Source organism: Colossoma macropomum, unplaced genomic scaffold (genome assembly GCF_904425465.1).
Source record: "Colossoma macropomum unplaced genomic scaffold, Colossoma_macropomum, whole genome shotgun sequence".
In the NCBI taxonomy this organism is placed as follows: Eukaryota; Metazoa; Chordata; class Actinopteri; order Characiformes; family Serrasalmidae; genus Colossoma; species Colossoma macropomum.
Genome location: NW_023494799.1, coordinates 30,988,526 through 31,010,774, shown reverse-complemented (window position 1 = coordinate 31,010,774; position 22,249 = coordinate 30,988,526). Strand labels below are relative to the sequence as shown.

General features: G+C 36.9%; 1 protein-coding gene across 1 annotated transcript; it reads right to left on the bottom strand.

Annotated features, from left to right (window-relative positions):
* Nucleotides 1-4,598: 4,598 nt before the first annotated feature.
* Nucleotides 4,599-19,584, bottom strand: LOC118818711 (complement factor H-related protein 1-like). Its single transcript, XM_036586067.1, has 9 exons — nt 19,445-19,584; nt 17,842-17,997; nt 15,749-15,925; nt 12,310-12,501; nt 12,047-12,220; nt 11,792-11,959; nt 9,112-9,297; nt 6,884-7,054; nt 4,599-5,395 (listed from the first exon to the last, which is right to left on the bottom strand). The coding sequence occupies exons 1-9, from the start codon at nt 19,509-19,511 to the stop codon at nt 5,199-5,201; spliced, it is 1,488 nt and encodes a 495-aa protein (XP_036441960.1). The 5' UTR covers nt 19,512-19,584; the 3' UTR covers nt 4,599-5,198.
* Between the last annotated feature and the right edge of the window lie 2,665 nt (nt 19,585-22,249).

Below are 22,249 nucleotides of genomic sequence, written 5' to 3'. Positions count from 1 at the left end.
ACGGAGTGAATATTAACCTGCAATATGGATTTGTGGCAAATTATGGTCAGTATAGCTGTTTTTTTACTTGGTTGCTTAACTCTAGCTAGCTAACCTTTAGTTAACTTTGGGTTTAAGTGAGGTAAAGAACAGAGGCTAGGCTAACACAACATCAGCTAACTAGCTGACGTCAACTAGTTTAACCCATAGAGTCTCTGGTTTACCCTCACTTCATAGTGAGTGTGAGAGTGAAAGAACAAGAGAGATAGAAATAACGTTATTGACAGCTTTTTATAGTCTTTGTTTTTAGATTTCGCTTCAGTATTTGGACATAATAACATCAGCATCTGCCATATATTGTTGTTGCATTAATACGGTAGTTAATGTCAGTGAAAAGGTCGAGGCTGAAGTTGCTTCCTATTCGCCAGATTCTTGTTTGAGTTTTCCGCTGTGAGGCACCAGAATGAAACTGCTGCAGCATTTAAGGTGGAAAATTCAATCAGGAAGCTGATTCAGCTTAGTGTGAAAAGATCATCATAACACAGTTTTATATTCCTCAATTCCTCAACCTGTAGATGGAAATTAAGAGGCAGCAGCTCCGTCGAAGGCCAGTCAGATGAGAAGATTTTTACCAGTTAAATTAAACTGATTGATCATTATTTCCTTGAGTTCTTATAAATCTGAGTTTAATAAAATGAATGCATTACTAAACACAGGATGAGAGGGAGAGAAAGAAGCTGAAGGAGACTGACAGGACTGAAGGAGCAGATCTGATGGAGGTTAGTGATCAAGAAGAAAGCGAGGGAGAGCTGTATTAGCTTTTGGTTAAAATTAATACTGAATTTAATTTAACTTAACTAAGAAAGTATAATATTTGTCACCATGACCCTGAAATTCTGTCACCTAGCTTATTAAACATGTCTACAGAGCAAAATCACGCTCTTTCTGATTACTGAGCTGATCTGTAATTTGTGTGTGAATAATATATTTAGGGCCTTGCAGCTTAGCTAAGAGAGGAGAGTTAGCATTGCTTGACTTAAGTAACTTTGCTTGATCTGTGCCTGTTGTAAGTGGATGAATATAGAGTTAATGGCTCTCTGCTTAATACAAACTATGAAGAGACAGATCTACCATGTGGCAAGTTGACCAAATAACCATTTTTTGATATAGTTAACACTACTGATGTACTTAACATTTTCTGGCTGCTGCTACTCTAAAGTGCATTTTAAACATTTTGGGGCCATAAAAAAGATTCTCTTTGGGAACCATGTTTTAGACCTCCCTAGTACAGGCTTAGCCCCTCTAGCCATGAAACTCACACAGTACAAAATCAAGGGCAATTTAAGACTAGAAACACTGTGAAATGTTCAGAACACAACTATACAGGTGATGCTGTTATGCTTTGGTATAAAAGGAGAATTGATATAAGTGGACAATTGGTATAAAATTTTCACCCTCTATAGTGTATATGATAAACAATGATAAACAGTGATATGATAAACAAATTCAGGGAATCTGGAGAAATCTCTGTGCATAAAGGATGCAGGCTAAAAAAACCACAAATGAATGCTCATGACCTTCAAACCCTCAGACAGCATTGCATTAAACTGTTGTTAATAGGCACCGTCTGCCGCTGCGTCCACAAATTGAAGTTAAGACTGCATTATGCACAGTGGAAGTCATATATCAATAACGTCCAGAAATGCTGCTGACTTCTCTGGGCTCGAGCTCGTCTGAAATGGACTGTTGCGCTGTAGAAACATGTATGGTTGTCTGAAGAGTCTACTTATTACTTACAATTATTTACTGGAATAATGGACACCGTGTTCTCTAGGCCAAAATAGAAAAGGACCATCCAGACTGTTACCAGCATGAGGTTCAAAAGCCAGGGTCTGTCATGGGGGTGTATTATTGAGTAACTTGCACATCTGTGAAAGCTGAACACATTTTGGAGTAACATATGCTGCCTTTTAGACATCGTCTTTTTCAAGGACGTCCATGCTTATTTCAACATGACAACGCCAAGCTACATTCTGTGTTACAACAGCGTGGCTGCATCATCAGAGGATGCAGATACTAGACTGGCCTGCCAGCAGTCCAGAACTGTCTCTCATTGAAAACACATGCCACATTATTGAGCTCGAAATACAAAAAAGAAAGGCCCTGTACAGTTGCACTGCTGAAGATTTGTATAATAGAAGAAGTAATAACTTCCGCTTTCAAAACTAGATTAGTTTGTGTTTTTAGTCCCAGATGTTTATCAAGAGTTGTTAAAAGGAAAGTGATGTAACACAGACATGCTCCTATTCTGACTGTTTTTGGACTACGTTGGAACAAGCATACATTTACAAACAACAATGAAGTTCACAATGTATAACATCAAATATTTAATTTTTGTACCGTTTTAATGCAGGTCAAATAGAATTTACTAATTGCTGCTTTCTGTTTTTATCAGCAGTTCACGCAGTGTCCCAACTTTTTTGGAATTGTTTTGGAGATTATTAGAATCAGTTTTGTGCAGCTTCACAGGTTCCAAATAATTACTAGGAAGATGTAAAACTTACAGACGTGTATGGAATGATAAACAGAGCTGGCTGTAGATTTTCTGAAATGTTATCATAAGGTTAAAAGTTAAATGAATTATTATAATGGAATTTTACCTTGAATTTCAAAATGTGATGTTTTCAAGGTTGATAAGTAACTTAGTGAAATAGGTTTTAAACATACACTGATACTATTTATTCCCCCTTAGGTTCATAAAATGTTATTTTATTATAACTATGCAATATGCTGTATGTAGTTTTCAAAGTTAGTTGCTGTTAGTCATGCTGTTAGTTTTCTTTGGCCAACCTCGTTGATGGTTATTAGGACACCAGTGGTTTCCTTCTTTTTTCAGGACATTCCAAATTGTTATACTGGCTAAGCCCAGTGCTTGTGCAATGTATGATTTTCCCTCTTTGCTCAGCTTCAAAATGGTTTGCTTTTCTCCCATAGACAGCTCTCTGGTCTTTATATTGGTGTATGGTTTTTAACAACTGCTGTTTTCACAGGCAAAACCGAGGAGGAGACTGAGCTGACATAGGTTGAGTTAAAAAAAAACAATAAACAAAAGACAAATGGTAAAAATACACATTTTATATTGTCCCAGAAATAAAAACTGACATCCTGTGTCTAATATCATGCTTAATCATGCTTAAATTGTGATCTAGAATGCACATTTATAAATATATAACAACAATGACCCAACAATGGCTGTAAAAAACAATGAAGAAAGCAAGGCTATTCAAAATATATTGCTTCAAAATATCACACGTATTCCTAGCAGGTGGGCAATATGAACTTCTTACAACATAAAACTCTTACAATTATCTCATATTTAAAATAAACCTTCCTCTGGTTTTCATTTAATCACAGCTATGATATCTCAAATAAAATGAGAACTAAAAAGTTTGAAATTTACCAAATTTTACAAAATTTCAATCCAGGTCAAGAGCGATTTAAACTTCCCTGCTGCTCTGGGGGAAATACCCACTTTGGGCACTTTCCCTTTTCCAAAAGAATGAGTTGGAACAGAATGTCGATGGAGCACTTGCCATTTGTTGCATGCATGAAAAAAATATCAAAACAAAAAAACGAGTGTGCCAATGAGAAAAAATGAGAGCATTTTCATTGTGGCAGTGACTACAGCTGCCAAGGCATTAATGTAAATTCACTACAACACCCATAATACAGTGCTCTCAAACCTTAACACTGCATGACACACAATACCATTTTTGGTTCCTCAAAAAACTTTCAATAGATGGTTCCTCAGAGAACCATTTTTGTAAATGAGTTGTATAAATGTCTTTAAAGATTAAACACCTTCTACATGGACCTCTAAGTGGGGTAATTCATTTAGAGCAACCCATATTCACCAACATTAGAACAAAGGTAAGACCAAATTTATGCATGTGTACACCTGTCATGGATTCGGCAGTTACTGTGGGCGAGATGGCATTATTACAATGAATCTGCAACAGTGTGTCTCTGTCAGGCCCGAGGCCACGAAAGTTCCCAAATAATCTCCACAAAAGCCAAAGAAATACATTCTTAGGTGTAAGAAATATATTTGCAAGAAAAGCACCCTGTATTAAAGGCATGCAAATTAGTTGACAGGAGATCATCCACACCCCTTCATTATTTTCACTGATAATACTCACTGTTTGTATATGAAGAGAGCCATATGCTAATTGAATAAGCCACAGTAGCATTACCAGAGGAGATTTGAGAAATAATCGTTTAAGCATAAACATATCAGTCAGTAACTGAAGCCTGACAATAGGGTGTGATATCACTTCTAATCTATGAATATGCATTACGTACGTTTATCATATCTGTTTTAAGGAAGAATAATTCAGCTGGTACAATAAATAAAAACAAGAAAAAGTAATATTATTCAATGTATACCATTTCAGTTAACAGATAAACTGATCAGAAGTACATTGTAGTTGGTTACAATATGAGTCCCATAAATAGAACGCTAGTGCCCCATTCATTCAGAGAGTAGCATGCTGTGTGTTTCTGTTTATTAACCAAAAAAGGAATAATTTCTGTAAAGACCAAGATGAAAAGAATCAGTGAACATTCTTAAATGGTTTATTAATTTTGCTGGAAAACAAATATTGAGAAACATAGAGCAAGAAAATCTTATGAATAGTTCAAAGGGCTTCTTCTTTAATGCTACTTAAGAGGTTAAATTTGTAAATGATATTTCATTCGATCTCCCAGGAGATGGATTTTGGTTGAGATCTTAAATATATCAAACACAGTTTCACAATCATCATTTCTTTGGTTTAATTAGCTCATGAAACTAAACGAAGCTCTCTGGTCACCATAACTTATTGTGTTTGACTGAACACAATCCACACATACACACACACACAAACACACACATCTTCTAAGCTGCTTATCCTTCTGGGTTGCGGGGGTGCTGGAGCCTATCCCAGCTGTCATCAGGCGGAAAGCAGGATACACCCTGGACAGGTCGAACACAATCCATTCTTCTGCTAACTGAATGGAAGTTTATCTGAATGTAGTTTGAATGGCAGCCTCCTCAGTTATTTATCACTACACAAACATCTAAACTTCTAAGACAGCAGGTTAAAATGACTGATTCTTCTTTAAGCAGTGAAGTGCACAACTGAACCCCCCACAGCACTTTAATGGGAACCTGTGACTCACTATTCACAAACAGGCAAGGGAATTTCTCCATTAGTGCAGCTCTGACGGAGGGAAACACTGCCTTTCGCTAGTCTATATCCGCTTTTACAAGAAAACTCAACAAAATCTCTATGTGTTACATAGATTTTTTCTGTGTATTTATGCCTTAGCTGTATATTACGGTCATCCATAGCTTTAAGATCCACAGTGCAGGGTTCTGAAATCAAACAAACATGTTTTAATTAGTACATTCATGGTTGTGTTTATGTTCAGTGAAATAACTGACAGTACATAGTACAGATTAAGACATGGAAAACATACAGATGGAAAAAAGAGCATCTCCTTATTATAATACAGTTACTCCTCTGTGTATCACTCTGCTCTGTGTGGTTTGTGTAACTCTGGAGTTCCTCTTCTTCATTTCAACTCTTGAATTCCTTGCACTGCACATTTTTTTTGTGTGTTTTCCCAGCTCTAACATGCTCGAGCTAACCTAATAAAGCTTAGTAATGAGACGATGTGTGGAGTCAAGTGTGCTGTTAGCAGAATAAACACTAAAATGTGCAGAGAAGAAGAACATCAGGACCAGGATTGTGAATCACTGATCTACCTTAGAAATTGAGGAATATTGTATTCTACACCAGGGGACTAGTTGTAGTGACTAATTGTTGTTTATGACGTCCCTTAAGTGCTAACGTCTAACTACAACTGCCAAGATACACAGAGACTTACCGGTTTATTAGATACATTAATGTAGCTCCTCGGTAATTGGTCATTTAATCAGACGACCATAGAGGTGCACATTATAGGTACATGATTACTGACTGTAGCTCATCTGTCACGCATTGCTCAGCTGCTCTCCTCAACCCAGAAGTGACCCTGAGGTGCCATTTTGTTCATTAACTCATTTTTGACATTTGCTGAAATTATGTTTATCTTCTCACCCGCAAGTCTTTGGAAAGAAATAGTTCTATGATATTAATAATCACTGAGCAGCAAATGTTTAGATTAATTTGGTTTGGTTACACCTGAAAATCTGTTTGTAAATGGTAATAATTAGTTTTCTAATGTTTAATTTACTAAGTGTTTAATGTTTTTTTTTCTAATGTTTGAAATGTGTTTTTGATACACGCCCATGTATTTTTATATATGTTTTTATTTTATTTATTGTAATTAATGAATTTATTTATTTAACCAGTCTCTTTTCCTTACTGACATTTTTTAAAAGTGAGCGAACATGATCACTGGAGTGAAGCATTACAGGAACTACACATTTAGTTTTTTAATATTTCAGGTTTTTTCTCCTCAGTCTTGGAAATGAGGGACATTTTGTTTTTGTGGGATGAGACAAACTTTCAATTTTCTAGATTCTCTCACAAATTGTGGGATGGAGAGTCATTTTTTTTTTTGTTGCACTTTCGACATTTTAGTATGTGCTTAAAGTTTTGTGCGCTTTTTAGTAAATATGCTTATAATATGTTGTATTACTATTACAGTACGGTTGTATGGAATAGTGGGGCACCCCTGGCTAAAAGACATCTTCTGTGAATTTATGAAGTTAAAAGATGTAAACACATCCTTCAGCACAATAATAATAATAATAATAATAATAGTTAAAATATCATTTTTAAAGTGTTAATGCACAGTTACATTTTATATTTGACTAACATTAAGAAATAGAAAAGAGTAAAACAGTAGTACTCACTCCAGCACTTCCCACTTCCTGCCCATCTGCCTCGTGTGCAGGTCAGATGACCTTCCTTAACATAGAGTGCAGGACAGTCATAAGCAGCTTTTTCACCGTGCTCATATCGATCCTTAAAATCCTGTACGGCATGTTCAATCTGTGGGGGTGTGCCACAGTCTAGTGTTGTTGCTGTTCACACACACACACACACACACACACACACACACACACACACACACACACACACATATTATATAAAAGAATTGTAGGTGCCCAGTCAAGCAACACACTAAAATTAGGCCTGTTATCTTGTGGATTTCACTGGGCTTCAGAACGAGCCTACAACACTGTTTTAGTCTGGACACCAATTTTCTTGCAATTTAGCAGCAACATCCCCAAAGTAGCAAACTGTAGAGGAATGATTCACTCCTCTGTACTAAACATGTAGCTTTTTTCTTTTCCTTTTTCTAAGCCGTGTTTGTGTCTTGGTAGTCTTCAGTGTGCAAGTCTGAGTCTTATATGGGCGCCTGATTTTACACAAATTGTATATTGATACATTTAGATTGCCACAAGCCAAGCACTGTACATCTTGGTCAGTGGGGGTAGAAAATACTTTGTACTTTGTTACTATAATTGTGTATTATTACAAATGTATTATTTTGAAACTTTTGTCTTGTTACTCCAGTGAAACAGAATAGTTGTACTTTTAGGTAAAGAAAAAACATACTTTTTACACCTTTTGTATTTAGACTTTCACAGTGCTTGTTACAAATCTTTACAACCAAGAAATTTTAGTTTTTTTGTTTTTTTCCAATCAATCAAATTACTCCATGTCTTAATAATTGTTTTTATTAAAATATCCAACCAAATTTATATTACTGTAAAATTAAAAATACCTACAAATTTGCTTATTTGTCTTTATGCAAGGACTAGCACTGCATTTTTTAGCAATTTTTAGTTTTATAAGTTTGAGGATGTTTAAACTTTGATCTTTTTATCGTTTTTTAACTTGCGCTCAAGTACATTTTTGGCTCCAAGATTTTCACAAGTTTCCTGTTTACATCTAAGTCTTTCATTACGTTGATTGACTAATGTTTTAGCTGGCATTGAAAACATTGTCGGTCTCGGAAATAACTCCTCCATGCACAGGCTATCAGTTTTTCCACATTGTTTTCTGGGTCACCTCAAACATGATTTGAGCTCCATTTCTCTGCAGTTGCGCAAGTGGTTTCTTTCACTGTTTCTTCAAGGCTGTCGCCTCATTTCATTTGTCTGTTGTCTCAATGACCAGGCCCCAGTTGCATAAGACTGTTTGTACTCATATAGAAGTATAGCCTTTGTATATAATATTTTTACCCCTTTGAATATTACATGAATTTTTAAGGAAGACTAAGTAAAGTGTATAATTTATACATCAAATCATTTCTGGTTTTTGCAATTTTCAGAAATTGTGTTATAAAATCAATTTTGTATTTTAGAATAAAATTGAGGCTTCTCTCTTCTGTCATGTTCAGATATATCTCTTGTATTTTTCATAATAAGCATACACACATGGCATCATATTTGAGATTTTAAGTCCATTTTACTTCTTTCAGTACCTTGAGAGACTAGAATGCAAATGTTAGCTAATTTTGAACAATCAGGTTATTGTTTAAAAATAGCCAACTGGGTATCAACTCAGTAGCCAAGCTAGTGCCAGGTTTTCATGTCGTTGTTACCACTGTGGTGGTGGGGCTGATGTGATATCTTTTCATGGGCCCCAAAATCCCTGGTGGAGCCCCTGCTGACCAGAAAAAGTTAACTGCTTTTAGTTAAAATAAGTAAGCTAATAAATAATAAAAACGCTATGTGCTGCTACGAACATTTAAAATCCATAGTTCATCTTCAGTGAGACCACAGCTAGGATCCACACCCCCAAATCTCATTTGGCGGACTTGACAGATGATATTTTTTTTCCATGGAATGCAAAAAGTTATCAGTGTTTCCATGGCAGCGTTTACTGATTGTATGTATTATCTGAAGTGTGTTGTTTAGCGTTTGTCACTGTGTACGCATTAGTTAGTTGTTACTAGTTAAGATCTGACTTGGATTGGAAAATTTCATAAAATTAGCAAAGACTTTTTAATTAAGTTCTTAAGTAAAACCTTATGCAAAACTGTTGCAACCCAGTTCAGGTGTTGTGCCAAAATCGAACCCTATTCTCATGAACATGTCACACAGGCATATGGACACCTCAGATCACTTACATATACATTTTGGGTATGTCCACTCCCTCCCAGTACAGCGGGCAATGGCTTCGTTCTCAAACACGAATCCTTCAGAACATTTAAATTCCACAGTATCTCCTTTTGTGTAGACATCCTTGACCTTTTGAGGTTCATTAATGGCGCCACTGATTATCACCATATCAGGTTTTGGACAGGTAGCTGGCCCTAACATGTAAAGGCATTATGATTACAACAATAAGAAGAACAAATAAATCAAATCAGACTGAGCAGTTGTAATGTGCAGTACAGTGGGCAGGATGTTGGCAGTTATTTCTCTTTGCCTGTATCTGTTATTCAAGTTATTCATGAAGTCAGAGACTTAAAAATGACTTTCAAAATTTAGTCTCATTTAATAACAAAATGATGGAATGTATGTGAGAACATGTACATGAAATCTACCTGCAAAAATAGCCAAATGTAATTAAAAATCACCTGTCCTGTAGAGAGTCCTTTATCAACTCTAACAACTGTTTTAATTCCCTAGGCGTGTATTAATCAATGAAACACATATTTTCAGGTTTGAGATTCAGTTAGATTTATATGTACACACACTGAGAAGAAAACAAGCAGCTATGATCCTCAGTAGGGGTGCGAAAATCGATTTTCTAAATATTTAATTTATAACGTAATGTTGACAGAACGCAAAAGGTGGAACTTGGAAGTGGGAAAGTGCAGCGCCCGGACAGTCTGTGACGGCACACAACAAAAACACTACTGGATGAGTGAGAAATCTGACCGGCTCCCTCTGCATTAAAGCCAGGTCAGGTCAGGAGTCACAACAGAAATGTTCAGAAGAGCCATTTTGTCCTTTCAACAAAAATCAAACCACCTTGGGAGCCGCAACATTTAATGTCCAGTATGTCTCAGGGTGTGATAATGTCCTAGTATAGGCTAAACAATATAAACAAAAACGCAGATTTACTCTACTCTGCCTTAAGCTTTGCCTACAGCCGCTTTCCTCCCATCTCCGCCAGAAAACCTTTCCTCAGAAGTTGATCAGTTACATGTCTCTCAACGTTCGACTGTTTCACGAGGCTGAAGTCACTTCTTATTCTCCAGCTTCTTGTTCGAATTTACCCGTTCCATTCTACCATTTAAGGTGGAATGGGAGAATTCGAAAGAGAAGCAACTTCAGCTTCGCCACTTTTTAGTGTTTGACAGTCTCTCGTTGCAGATTTAACGTACCAGGAAACCAACTACGCTGCTTATAAATGCGAATAACGCATCGCTGCTATGTGACCTGCAGTCTGCACGGCAATTCTCAGTCGTTGCGAAACAGGGCTTTTGCGCAAGGTTGCACACGACCCGTCTCAAAGATATTTTACTGACACAGCGACCCCCCCACTAGTTATAAAATCACTAAAGAAAACGGGTAGAATAGCTGTAACATATGCTGCATGGACATCCATCACCACAGGATCTTGTTTCACTGTAACTGCGCATTTTATCGCAGATGAGTAGCAGCAGCTTCTCGTGCTCCAAACAAGAGCACTGAATGAGAGCCTTCCAGTTAGTTCACTTGCCACATCACTTTCATTTGTTTTATCAAAAAAGATATTGGAAAATTCATTATGGATCATTACAAATACTTTGCTTTAAAAGTACCATTTTAAAGAGTCACTTAGTCACTTTAAAATGTATGTTGTCTTTACATTCTGTATATATCTTGTGTATATTTTGTGTATATTTAATATATTTCAGTTGGTTTTTCCTGTATTTTTATTTTTACTTATTTACTTTCTGTAGAGTGATTAGCTGAGCCTCACCACAAGCATTTCAATGCATAAATGTCCTGACATGTTGTGCAAGTGACACATAAACTTGAACTCGAAACTTGAGCTCACACAGTGAGAAAATATAAATGCTATATAGAAAAAAAAGATGCATCGATAATCGTTTTATAATCGCATCACAGCCCTCTGAATCGTAATCGAATCGAATCGTGAGGTGCCTAGAGATTCCCACCCCTAATCCTCAGTATATTCTCTTTAACCTCTATATATTTCTAATCAGTATGTTGCTTTTGGTAGAAGCTTTCATGCTCGACCCCAATTAAGATGAGCTGTCAGCCTGATTTTGAACACATCCATAAAACACAAAGTTTTGCTGGTTGAGATGAAACGTTTTAGGCAGCGTTGCAGTACATCAGTTTTGGACGGCATCAATATGCGTGTTTGTTTTTTTCAAAACTTGACAGTTTCTCATATGCAGAAATCTGACTCTGAGTTCTTGTTCAAACAAAATGGCTGAGGTTTACCATATGAAGTCAGCCAATTGTAGCTTTCCTTTACTATTACTATAGCTTATTATTATTATTATTAACATCATCATTATTATTATTATTAGATGATTAATAACAATAATAGGCTTTGTTTTTTTTAATGAACAATGAAAAAGTGCTGCCTTGAAATCAAAGTTCTTAATGTAGTCTGTCTGAAAGCCGTGGACAGTGTGTTTTGTGACATTTAAATCATTGATTGCAATCGCGACAGACGGAATGAATCAGCAATTCATGATACTGTAATTAACCCGAGTGAAAAACAGTGCATGACCACACAGAGTGGCCAAAGATGCTGATATTGCTGTGATCACTTTGCTCATCTTTGGTCTGAATGTTTGACTGTTAGTCTCTCCAAATGAGTAACACATGGATACTTGCCAGGGCAGGGACGTATATTGTTCCATTCTCCCTGCCCATCACAGGTGATTTCAAATGTGCTAGATCCATGTAGACACTGGTACCGAATACGTGCACCTGGTTTATAAGGACGTTGTGGATTGTCCAGCAGTCTTGCGTTTTCAATTGTTGGCTCAGGACACGTAATCTCTGAAAAACAGGCAAGACTTTTTCATACTTCTCTGCTATGAAATAAGGAAGCTAATTAACCACACACTTCCACAGACAGGGACTTACCAGTACACAGTGGGTTTGGAAGCCAGCCGTTCTCTGTACACGTGGCAGTTCTAGCTCCTGCCCGATACCCACTTTCACACTGGTATGTTTTTTTGACCCCCAATCTTCTGTCCCTACTAAAGTAGTAGTGAGGACTGTCCACATGCTGGTCATAGGGAATATCACAAGTAATTTCTGCAAAGATGTTTAGATGTTAATTACTGTATGTTATAACTGAAGCACCAAGAATGTTTTTGCAGTTTTTATATTTGTGTATTCTTTACCCTCACACACAGGCGAGTGTTCCCATTCACCACTTTCTTTGCATATAATGTTTCGTTTGATCTTTCTTGTTCCGTACAACCAGAGTCTTTCTGAGCAGGTGATTTCTACACTCTCTCCAACCCTGAATACATTCTTCCCTTTTGGGCTTGTGCTTGTTCCAGGTGTGGGTGGCCCAAGCAGACAATTAATTTCTGTGGTAGACAAAAAGCAGTATTGCAAACGAAATTCATTATTTTCTAGCAAGAAATACAGATATTTATGAAATGCTTTTTGAACTTTTAAAAAAATGAATATTTGAACTTTCCAGATAAATAATAACCATCCAAAGTTTTTTGTGTTGGGTTTTCCTCCCAATTTTTCTTTTTTCAGTAATTTCAACTCATGATGCTTATTACCAAATCTGCCTACTAAATTAAACATTTTAAGGATATTTTCACCAAAAATGACTGAATAACAGGGTTGAAACCTCACTAAAAGGTTTGAACACAGATCATATTCCCTATTAAATTGATATTTATGCAGTAATATATCATATAACATATACAACTTAGAGTAGCAGGAAACGCTGATAAATTGTTTTAATCAACGTTTTCACTAAAATCTTAGTTTCAAGCCTTTTTCATTTAATTGTCACTGAAAATCTAAACTAATCTAAAATCTTAAAATCTAATCTAAACATCACTTAAATTGAACCTGTCTGGCAGTGTGAAACACTTAGGTCTGTCTGTCACAATTTAACAAGTCAAGTGTGTAGTCATTATTTGTCACCCATCAGCTCATGTAAATGTAAATATAATTATATACTCTCATAGTTTCTGGTTCTCAGATTTTATTTTTTTCAGAGTGTGCATATCTGTCATGCATTATAATTTCTGGCTAATCTGACTTTAGCTACATGTGTGTTTTTTTTGTCCCTCAGCTCTAATCAGTTGTTGGCACTACAAGGTATGCAGGGGAATCAGGTGCAGGGTACAGTGATTGAGGCGTTCTAGCAAGATTGCAGTCCAGGACCAGTCAAGCAGGTGCCACAGCTGTTGTCTCGTGGATGGCAGTGTTGATAGCCAGGCGAAACTCAGGGAGCCATTTTTCCCAATCGGGCTGTCTGCTTCCCAAAAATGAGATGATTATTGTCTTATGGATCTTGTTCACCCTTTCAGTCAGGTTTGTCTGTGGATGGTAGGCTGTGGATAACTTCTGAACCACACTCCAGGATTTGCACAAGGTGAAAGCCTGCAGTCTTAAAGACCACCCTCTCCCTGCTGAGCTGAGGGGGAAGAAATGGGGGAGTCATGCCAGAGCTCTGCCTCTTGCCAGGAGGAGATGTTATAGACCTGTTCTTCCCTCAGTCGTTATGGGAAATATAAGATCTTTTACCAGTAACATGGACGCGGTGATGCACTGACCCATCTGTTAGCCATTAGCATGAGGCTTACTCCCTGTCGAGGGAATTCTCACAAGTTTTTGCAATAGCAGTGTACACCCTCCCCATCCCAAATGATGTAGAAATATATACTGTCCTCTGTTGAGCTCTCCATCAAGCTCTCCATCACTGGACAATGTCCACTCTCTTACCCTGCCCCCTCTACTGAGACCAGTACCATATGTATATACATATATACCAGTGTGTGTGTGTGTGTGTGTGTGTGTGTGTGTGTGTGTGTGTGTATATATATATATAGTAATTGCAATTTGGCAAATGCAGCCAAACCCAGTCAAGATTATAATGAACTATACCATGTGCCTACATCATGACTCAAGACAGGCTGGTATGAAGATGGCAATGAAGCAGTAATACCTCCCCATTTCCAAAAAAGTTGGGATGCTGTGCAGAATGTAAATAAAAATAGAATGCAATATATGCAAATCATGTAAACCCTATATTTAAATGAAAATACTACAAATACAACGTTTGGGGACTGAGAAGACCAATTGCTGTGCTTTTGAAAGTGAAATGTTTTCCCATTTTTGCTTGATATAGGATTTCAGCTGCTCAACAGTTCAGGGTCTCCTTTGTGAGGGTGGCGGCATTCCTGGATCCAGTTTATGGATCCAGGTTTCTTCTTTGCATTTTAGTGTTTTAATTAGCATTTGTGGATGCAGTGATGAACTGTTTTTACAGACAGTGGTTTTCAGAAGTGTTTCTGAGCCCATGCAGTGATTTCCACTACAGAATCATGTCTGTTTTTAATGCAGTGTCTTCTGAGGGCCCAAAGATAACGGCCAGCAAATACTGGTTTTGGTCTTGTCCATTGAATACAGAGATTTCTCCAGATTCTCTGAATCTTTTAATGTTATTATGTACTGGAGATGATGAAAGCAAAGGTTCTTTGCTATTTTATGTTAGAAACGTTATTCTTGAATTGTTGCACTATTTGCCCACACAGGCTTTCACAGAGTGGTGAACCCCTCCCCAGCTTTACTTCTGAAAGGCTCAGCCTCTCTGAGATGCTTTTTTTATAGCCAATCATGTTACTGACCTGTTACCAATTAACCACCAGGTGTTTTTTTAGCACTACACAACTGTACCAGCCTTTCCTTGCCCCTGTCCCAACTTTTTTGGACCGTGTTGTTGACATCACATTCAAAATGGGCAAATATTTTCCAAAAAACAATAAAATTTCTTAGTTTCAACATTTGATATGTTGTCCTTCAATGAAATATAGAATTGAAATGATTTGCACATCATTGCGTTTTGATTTTATTTACATTTTGCACAGCGGTTTTTTGGAAATGGGGTTGTAATTTTGAAGACGTGATTCTTTGGTATGATTTTCTGGGTGCTGAGAATGACAATCTAATAAAGTACAGCAGAGAAACCCCAAAATAAGGAGGAAAGCAGAGTCAGAACAGAGCACTTCATAGGCCCAGCAGACCATATATAATCCTAGCATTAATGTTAGTATAGATCGATCCTGTGTTGGGTAATTACTCAAAAAGTAATCCACAACAGATTACTATTTTTTTCCAAACTAATTAAAAAAAAATACTAAAAGTTACTATTTAACTTTCTTATAACCTTTTCAGACTTTTTGAAATGTTACTTATTACTTGCTGGAAAAAGTAACCTCTCTACTCATTACTTCTTCCTTACTCTGTAGCAAATTATCTCATTATAATCAGCTGAATTATCTGCCACTATAGTCATATCATTTCACTTAGGAAGTGAAAAATGTCTAGAATGAAATAATCTGAGAATTCTTATAGCAATGTTAAAATGAGAAATATTGGAGATATTGACTAAATTAGAATGATTTAATTTTGTTGCATTGTAGACTCAACTAAAAATGTGCATGTAGGGGGCCACAGTTTTACTAAATCTGCCCCTGCCTTTAAGCAGAAACTACTCTGTGTGTTAATCTCTAGAAACAAGACTACTAAAAGTGCACAAACAGAGTGGAGCAAGAACAAAATCTAAAGAGACAGTGCTTCTGTACTTACGCAAGCATTTCCCTTTTCCTATCCATCTGCCTCGTGAGCAGATCATGTAGGGATCACCATCCTTAACGTAGTTTGAAGGACAGACATAAGTAGCCGTTTCCCCCTCCTTATATTGCTCCTTAAAAACCTGTAATGCATGTTCGATTGATGGGGGTGGGCCACAGTCCAGTGTTTTTGCTGTTAACAGATAAACACACACATTTTATATAAAAGACAGAGAGAAGTACTAGCGCATGGCATGTTTGTGGCCTCTAGCCTGCCGAGTGAACATGTATGTGTTGTCACAGAAAAGATCTTAGTAAGTTGACACTGGCAATTAAAATGTTTTGAAAAGGAGAATAAGGTTATTTACGGGTAACTCCAGATGACAAAAAGGAGAACACGGACAAAGGAAACGTTAATGAATGGATGGATGGATGGTTGAATGGACGGATGGATGGATGGATGGATGGATGGATGCAAACTCTGACTGCTAGAAGGGACATATAGGCAAGCTGTAGTGTAGCCTAAACCCATTCTCAAGGAAAAAAAAATCTCAGTGAAAAAATGCAATAATGACTGCAGTAAAAGTACTGTTAATATTAAATAAGTACAAGTGCAAAAATAGCAGCACAAAAAAACTTCTTACTGAGTAACTGCAGTGGACATCTAGTACATCCAGCATCTCTTAGCGTAGGAATTAAAACTTGTTAGGATCTTCTTTTTTTTCTCTTTTTGGATCATTTTTGTGTAAATCAAATTGCTAATGCTCCAAAGTGAGAGGTGTGAGCAAGAGCAGATCAGTCCAGGAGCTGAACCAACAACAACAACAATAATAAAAGGAATTAGGAACTAATTCTTACAAGCAGACTTTAAAGTAAAAGTACCATCAGGAACGTACATATCCAAGTCAAAGATTTACAATTTACCTGATTAAATGTTGTTGAATAAAATCAACTCATTACTACCCACCTCTGAATATACTACTATATATGTATTTTGTGAGTAGGTACTTCAGGTTACATTCTGAGCTAGTTTCAGTCTTAACAGTCATCAGTTGCTAACTTGCTGCTAAGGCAACAACCAGTCAGAGTGCCCATGCTAACCCCTGTCCACCCTCAAAAGCACCCACAATGGGAATGCGAGCACTGGAAAGAGAAGTTGGATCAGTATTCTCCAATTGCAGTGACCTTGTTCAGCCTTGTTCTTCCTCATCATCCTGACACTACTGTTTTGGAGGCATCAAATTTGGATTTGACATGAGCATATATTTACAAAAAAAAAAAACAATAAAATGTATAAGGTATAACATCAGATATCTTTACATTAATACACCTTTATACTGGTCAAACAGAATTTACTAATCACTGCTCTCTGTTTTTAATGACATTATGCTGACTATCCTAACTTTTTTTGGCATTGTGTTTGTATTCAGCATTTGCATATTATGAGGAGGGGGCAGGGGCTCAGACATAGGCACCACATTGGTGTATGTAAGTTACATGTAATGTCGCATTTTTAAGTGTAAAGACGTTAACAACTTCTACAGCAAATTATTTTTAAAAATTAATATAAAATAAATCTGATTAAAAAAGTAATCATGACATTTACAAAAATGTAGACACCCTTCAAGTTGTGGTTGAGTTTTTAGGCCTTTACTGGCTTATTAGAACTGGTTGGGCAGGTCAAGAATTGTCCTTTGGAATTGTCAGCTGTCCAGAGCATAATAAATTCCTGACTCTTCAAACCTTGAACTAACACTCAACAACTATGAGTTCCTCAGAGCAGCTGGCTGAGGATCTGAAAATTAAGCTAACGTCTGATGTCTACAAAGCAGAGGAAAGCCATGGAATGTCTGGAATGTCATTAAAAATGGTAGTTAAGGGAAATTGTGGAAAGCATCCGGAAGACCAAGAAAACTGTCTGACAGAACTTGTGTATTGGCCAGTTTCCATTAAACCTGTTCTTGGACCTGTCCTGGTTTTTGAGTTCCCTGTTCCTTTCGTGACTTGATGAAAAATAGAAGCTGGTAAAAAAGATACTGATATTGCTGTGCTAATGTTGCTCATCTATGGTCTGAATATTTTGTTTAGTCTCTTCAAATGAATACTTGCCAGTGCAGTGGCGCATATAGTCCCAGTCTCCCTGCTCATTACAGGTGATGGTGAACCTGTCGGGTTCATATCCATGTAGGCACTGGTACTCGATATTTGTGCCTGGTTTCTTCAGTGTCTTTGCATTTTCGATTGTTGGCACGGTACACGTCACCTCTGAAAGACAGACAACAATTATAGTTCTCCACTTCAAAATATGGACATAATTAAGCACATGGCTTCTAAGATGGTGACTTATCAGTACACAGGCATTTAAGGTTTTTGTGCCTGACCGTCATGTCTGTTTCCTTCTTCACATGTAATTTTACAAGAAGTCCAAGAATTTAGTGTTGCACAAATACATGTCAGCAAAATGTTGCTCAAGAACTCAAGAACTTAGTAAGATGTAGGTGAATGAGGCCCATTATTCACTAGAGCTGCTTTTAGCAATGCATTCATTTACAGCTTTTTTAGAATAAAGATCAATTGTTAAAGAACATTTATGACAATGATAACAGGTTTCTTTACATTTACCTTTTATAGAATTCACCCAGGCAAAGCTCACTGAAAGAGAAGCCAGAAACTCTAAAACTCTAATGGTACCTAATAAAATATGTGTTAATGGCTGCAAAGTAAGAAGTGTTTGGTTGTTGTTTGGAAATATGTATACTAACACAGGATAAAGGGGAATACAAAACAGGAGAATGTTACTGTTCATGCTACACCTAAACCACGAATGATTCTAATCTAGCAGGATCTCAGAATGAGTGTGGACAACCATGAGAAACGTTGGGCTGAATGTTTGTGGGAGATCATAGACATACTAGGATGGGAACAATCTGGGACTGGGTACTGTCTGCAGCTTCATGATACGATATGCATCATGAAACAAGCGTCAAGATTACGAAATAATATAATAACAAAACACACCATGTACAACAGACATACACTGATCAGGCACATCCAAGTCCAAGTCAAGAGTGAGGCTTTGTAGTAGTTGAGTCCAAGTCAGGACCGAAACCGGAGTAAGATTTTTGAAAAAACAAAAATGTATCATTTAATCATTTAATCATTCATTATGCAAAGTGCATATATATTATAATAATATTCTAGTCTTAGTCTAACTTTATATTGTAACTTTGGGAAGCACATGTTGTTGAGGTTTTTCTCTGAGGGTGTAATTATCCTGTTTAGGTCAGATTAAAGGACAGATATTAAGTCTAGAACCTGCATTAGACAGTATTCTGAACACAATTTCTTCATTGAAATAAAAAAATTCTTAAATTTTGTTCTTAATCCCTGTCCAGCAAACTGACCCTGAATACCCCACTTAACCACACAGTCATAGCATTTAACTGTTGATGATTTACCAAAACAAACAGAATCTGAAGAATTCAGTCTTTAAAAACCGAGGAGTACCAGGCGTGTTATGAACATCCTGCATATAATAATATTATCAAATAAAATGATTGAAATATGAAGGTTATCAAATAAGAACAAAATGTAAATATTTAATAAATGTAAATAATGTTTTATTATGTAAACATTTACAATGATATCCTTTCTCTCTGCACTGCTTATTTGATTAAAAACAGTCTACAGATTATTACAGAAAAAGCCTTACCGGTTTGTGTTGAGGTATAAACACAGAAAAAGAAGGAAAGGCATTGTACGACTAGACTCCACTTCATTTTGTCAAAGTCAGTCAGTAAGACTGAGGAAACTCTGCTTTCAGCAAGGCAAATATTTCTCAATGATGTCCCACCCATTCCTGTAAATCCAACCTGCTGAAAAGTAAACTGCAAAAAAAAAATCTAACAAAAACCCTTTGCTGTCTGTAAAAGTAATCTCTAAAAGGCTTTTCCAGAATTTACAGAATTACAAAATATTTTGTAGCAAACAGACAAGTAGTGAGGCTAGAACACAATATTAGTTCCCTTTGTAGAAGAGGTTCTCATCCAAGAATTTGCTGGAGGTAAGAGGAAAAATTAGCTGATTAAAACAAATTCAAGTAAAGGTTCTCAAATCCACACTGTGTTGCCTGATCAATTATTCTAAAGTGCTGCTAGATTGTTTCCATGAGACAGTTGTTCTTATTTGCAGTCTTTAATCGTAATGCACACTCATATATATACATATATACACATACAGAATAGTTATAACAACAAAAACAGCAAGCTGACTTATGGAGATTTATAACTATAAGCATTATAAATTATTAGCATGATAAATTTAGGCTGCCCATTCCTGTATAAATCCAAAATGGTTACGATCTGGTTGGTTGGGAGTCAACATGCACAGTCAAAACCAATTTATACAGTTTTCACAAAGTTTCACGTGACATTCACTCGTGTTTTCTTATTCTTGGGTAAGAACAGAATCTACACACACTCACGAACACAAAGGTGTGAACAGTTCTGCAGTTTAAGAACATGTCATGAATCTGACGTAGATTTTTTGGGGGGCTTTATTGATAAATGAGGCCCAATGACCCTTGACCATCCCCAGTCACCCTCTAACCAGAGCTGCACAAACAGTAGCTCATGGGGAATATTTGGTCTATGAGCAAGTCTGAGTGACCCTGCAGATGATACCTGTCTGTCCAGACTTACGCAATTATGTAAATTCCTTTGTACACTGCAGTTCAAAAGTGTGGAATCAGTGTTTTCAATGAAATGAAACTAATTTGGTTGCAGATAAATGTAGAAAATGATTTAAATACATGAGTTCTACATCTAAAATGAAAGACTGTATAACATAACATATAGTATAACATAAAGACTGTAGTTATAATGAAACAAACATCTACAGTGTCTGGCATTTTAAAAGCAGTGATCAAATCCTGAAGCTTACATGACAATAAATGATTCCAAATAGACTTACATTATATTGTTTGTCATTTAATATTTTCTTGTTCGCAAAATACTTTAAATATTGAGGAAAATTCTGAAATAGCTTTTGGGCTGTTTATAGTATTAAAATATACTTTGTATAAGTTATTATTGTATATAATAAATATTAAATAATGCAAAAGTCTCTTTAAATGCATTTGCACAAGCCTCAACTGTCCCAAATGTCCAAAAGGAAGTGCTGTACTGCCAGTTACAGGCCAGGTGTATGATTTTTCCATATTTGCTCACCTGGTCATGTTCTTTCCCCCATTTGGGGAGACTGCACTTGGACTCCACCCACTCACACCTGCATGATATTCGAGGGCTCATTATGTGTTTTACCTGTGTGTTGCGACGTGTCTGTGTGCTGTACTTGAGTTCTGAGTGTGTCGTGTTTATATTGTTTTCCTGCTTGTCTTACTGGATTTGGACTGTGGACCTGTCTCTCTTGTTGCCTGCTTGTCTTTTGACCCCTGCCTGTTTTGACAGTACTGGACTGCCCCAAATAAGGCCACTCTGTAGTTGCAACTGGCTTACAAGCCTCTGACATTGCACACCTTTATATGCTGTTATTATCCCTTTATTACGATTCTTTTTCTCAACGATTCTCAACTAAATTAAGTCAATCCATATACTTTGATTCTGTGTTTGGTGTAGGAGGCTCTAACCTGCTCCTCCCAGAAATAATCTGTACACAACTGTGTATATAAACACAAACAACTGTTTTTTTTTTTTTCTTTGCTCTGTCTTGCTCTCTCTATGGACCAGATTCATAAAGCACACAGATTTACAGTGGCATTAAGAGCAAACAGAGAACCGGCAGCATGTTTTCACATTTGTGTGATATGTAGCACTGCTGTGATTTTCCCTGACTACAGTGCAAGAACAGAGCGATGATGTTTCCTTACACAGGTCATCAATAAATTCTGCAACTATACCCACTTTGCTGGTTATCCAGCTCTAACAATGTCATATCTTCCTGATATGGTCTGATCATTGTAACCTTCTTAAACCTCCAGCAGTTTCTTTTTCAAAATATTCCATGCTGTTGTTTTTGGCGCACCCAGTTGGTCTGCAGTGGTTCTGACTGGCATTTGATTCAATCTCATGTTTAAAACTACTTGCTTTTCCATGGTCAATTCTCTAGATTTGGTACTCTTTTGTAGTTTTTACGCCAAAGCAAGACCCGAATGGAAAATCCAGTGACTGCAACCAGCCCTACATTCACAGCTCTGTTATGTGTTTACAATAAAGGGAACACGGAACACCCGAGCAGCCAGAACCACCTGTCATTCATTTGTACCATACACTCAGCTGCAACAGGATGAGTTTAAAAAACAGCATTTTGTATCATAGCAGTGATTATACTCGCCAAGATAATAACATAAATTCACTACAATACCCAAAATGCAGTGCTCTCGAACCTCAAAACTACACATGACCATAGTTAATCTGGAAGGCAAAATCACACAAGCAGGTTTGGGATCGGGGCATAGCTAGAACTTTTAAAATGTGGTGGCCAGGTAAGACCCAGAGAT

Coding starts and splice junctions, on each gene's coding strand:
- LOC118818711 (XM_036586067.1), bottom strand. CDS start 19,511: ATGAAGTGGAGTCTAGTCGTACAATGCCTTTCCTTCTTTTTCTGTGTT. Junction 11,960..12,046: donor TCCAAACCCACTGTGTACTG/GTAAGTCCCTGT, acceptor CCTGTTTTTCAG/AGATTACGTGTCCTGAGCCA. Junction 9,298..11,791: donor CAATATACGTCCCTGCCCTG/GCAAGTATCCAT, acceptor TTTACATGTTAG/GGCCAGCTACCTGTCCAAAA.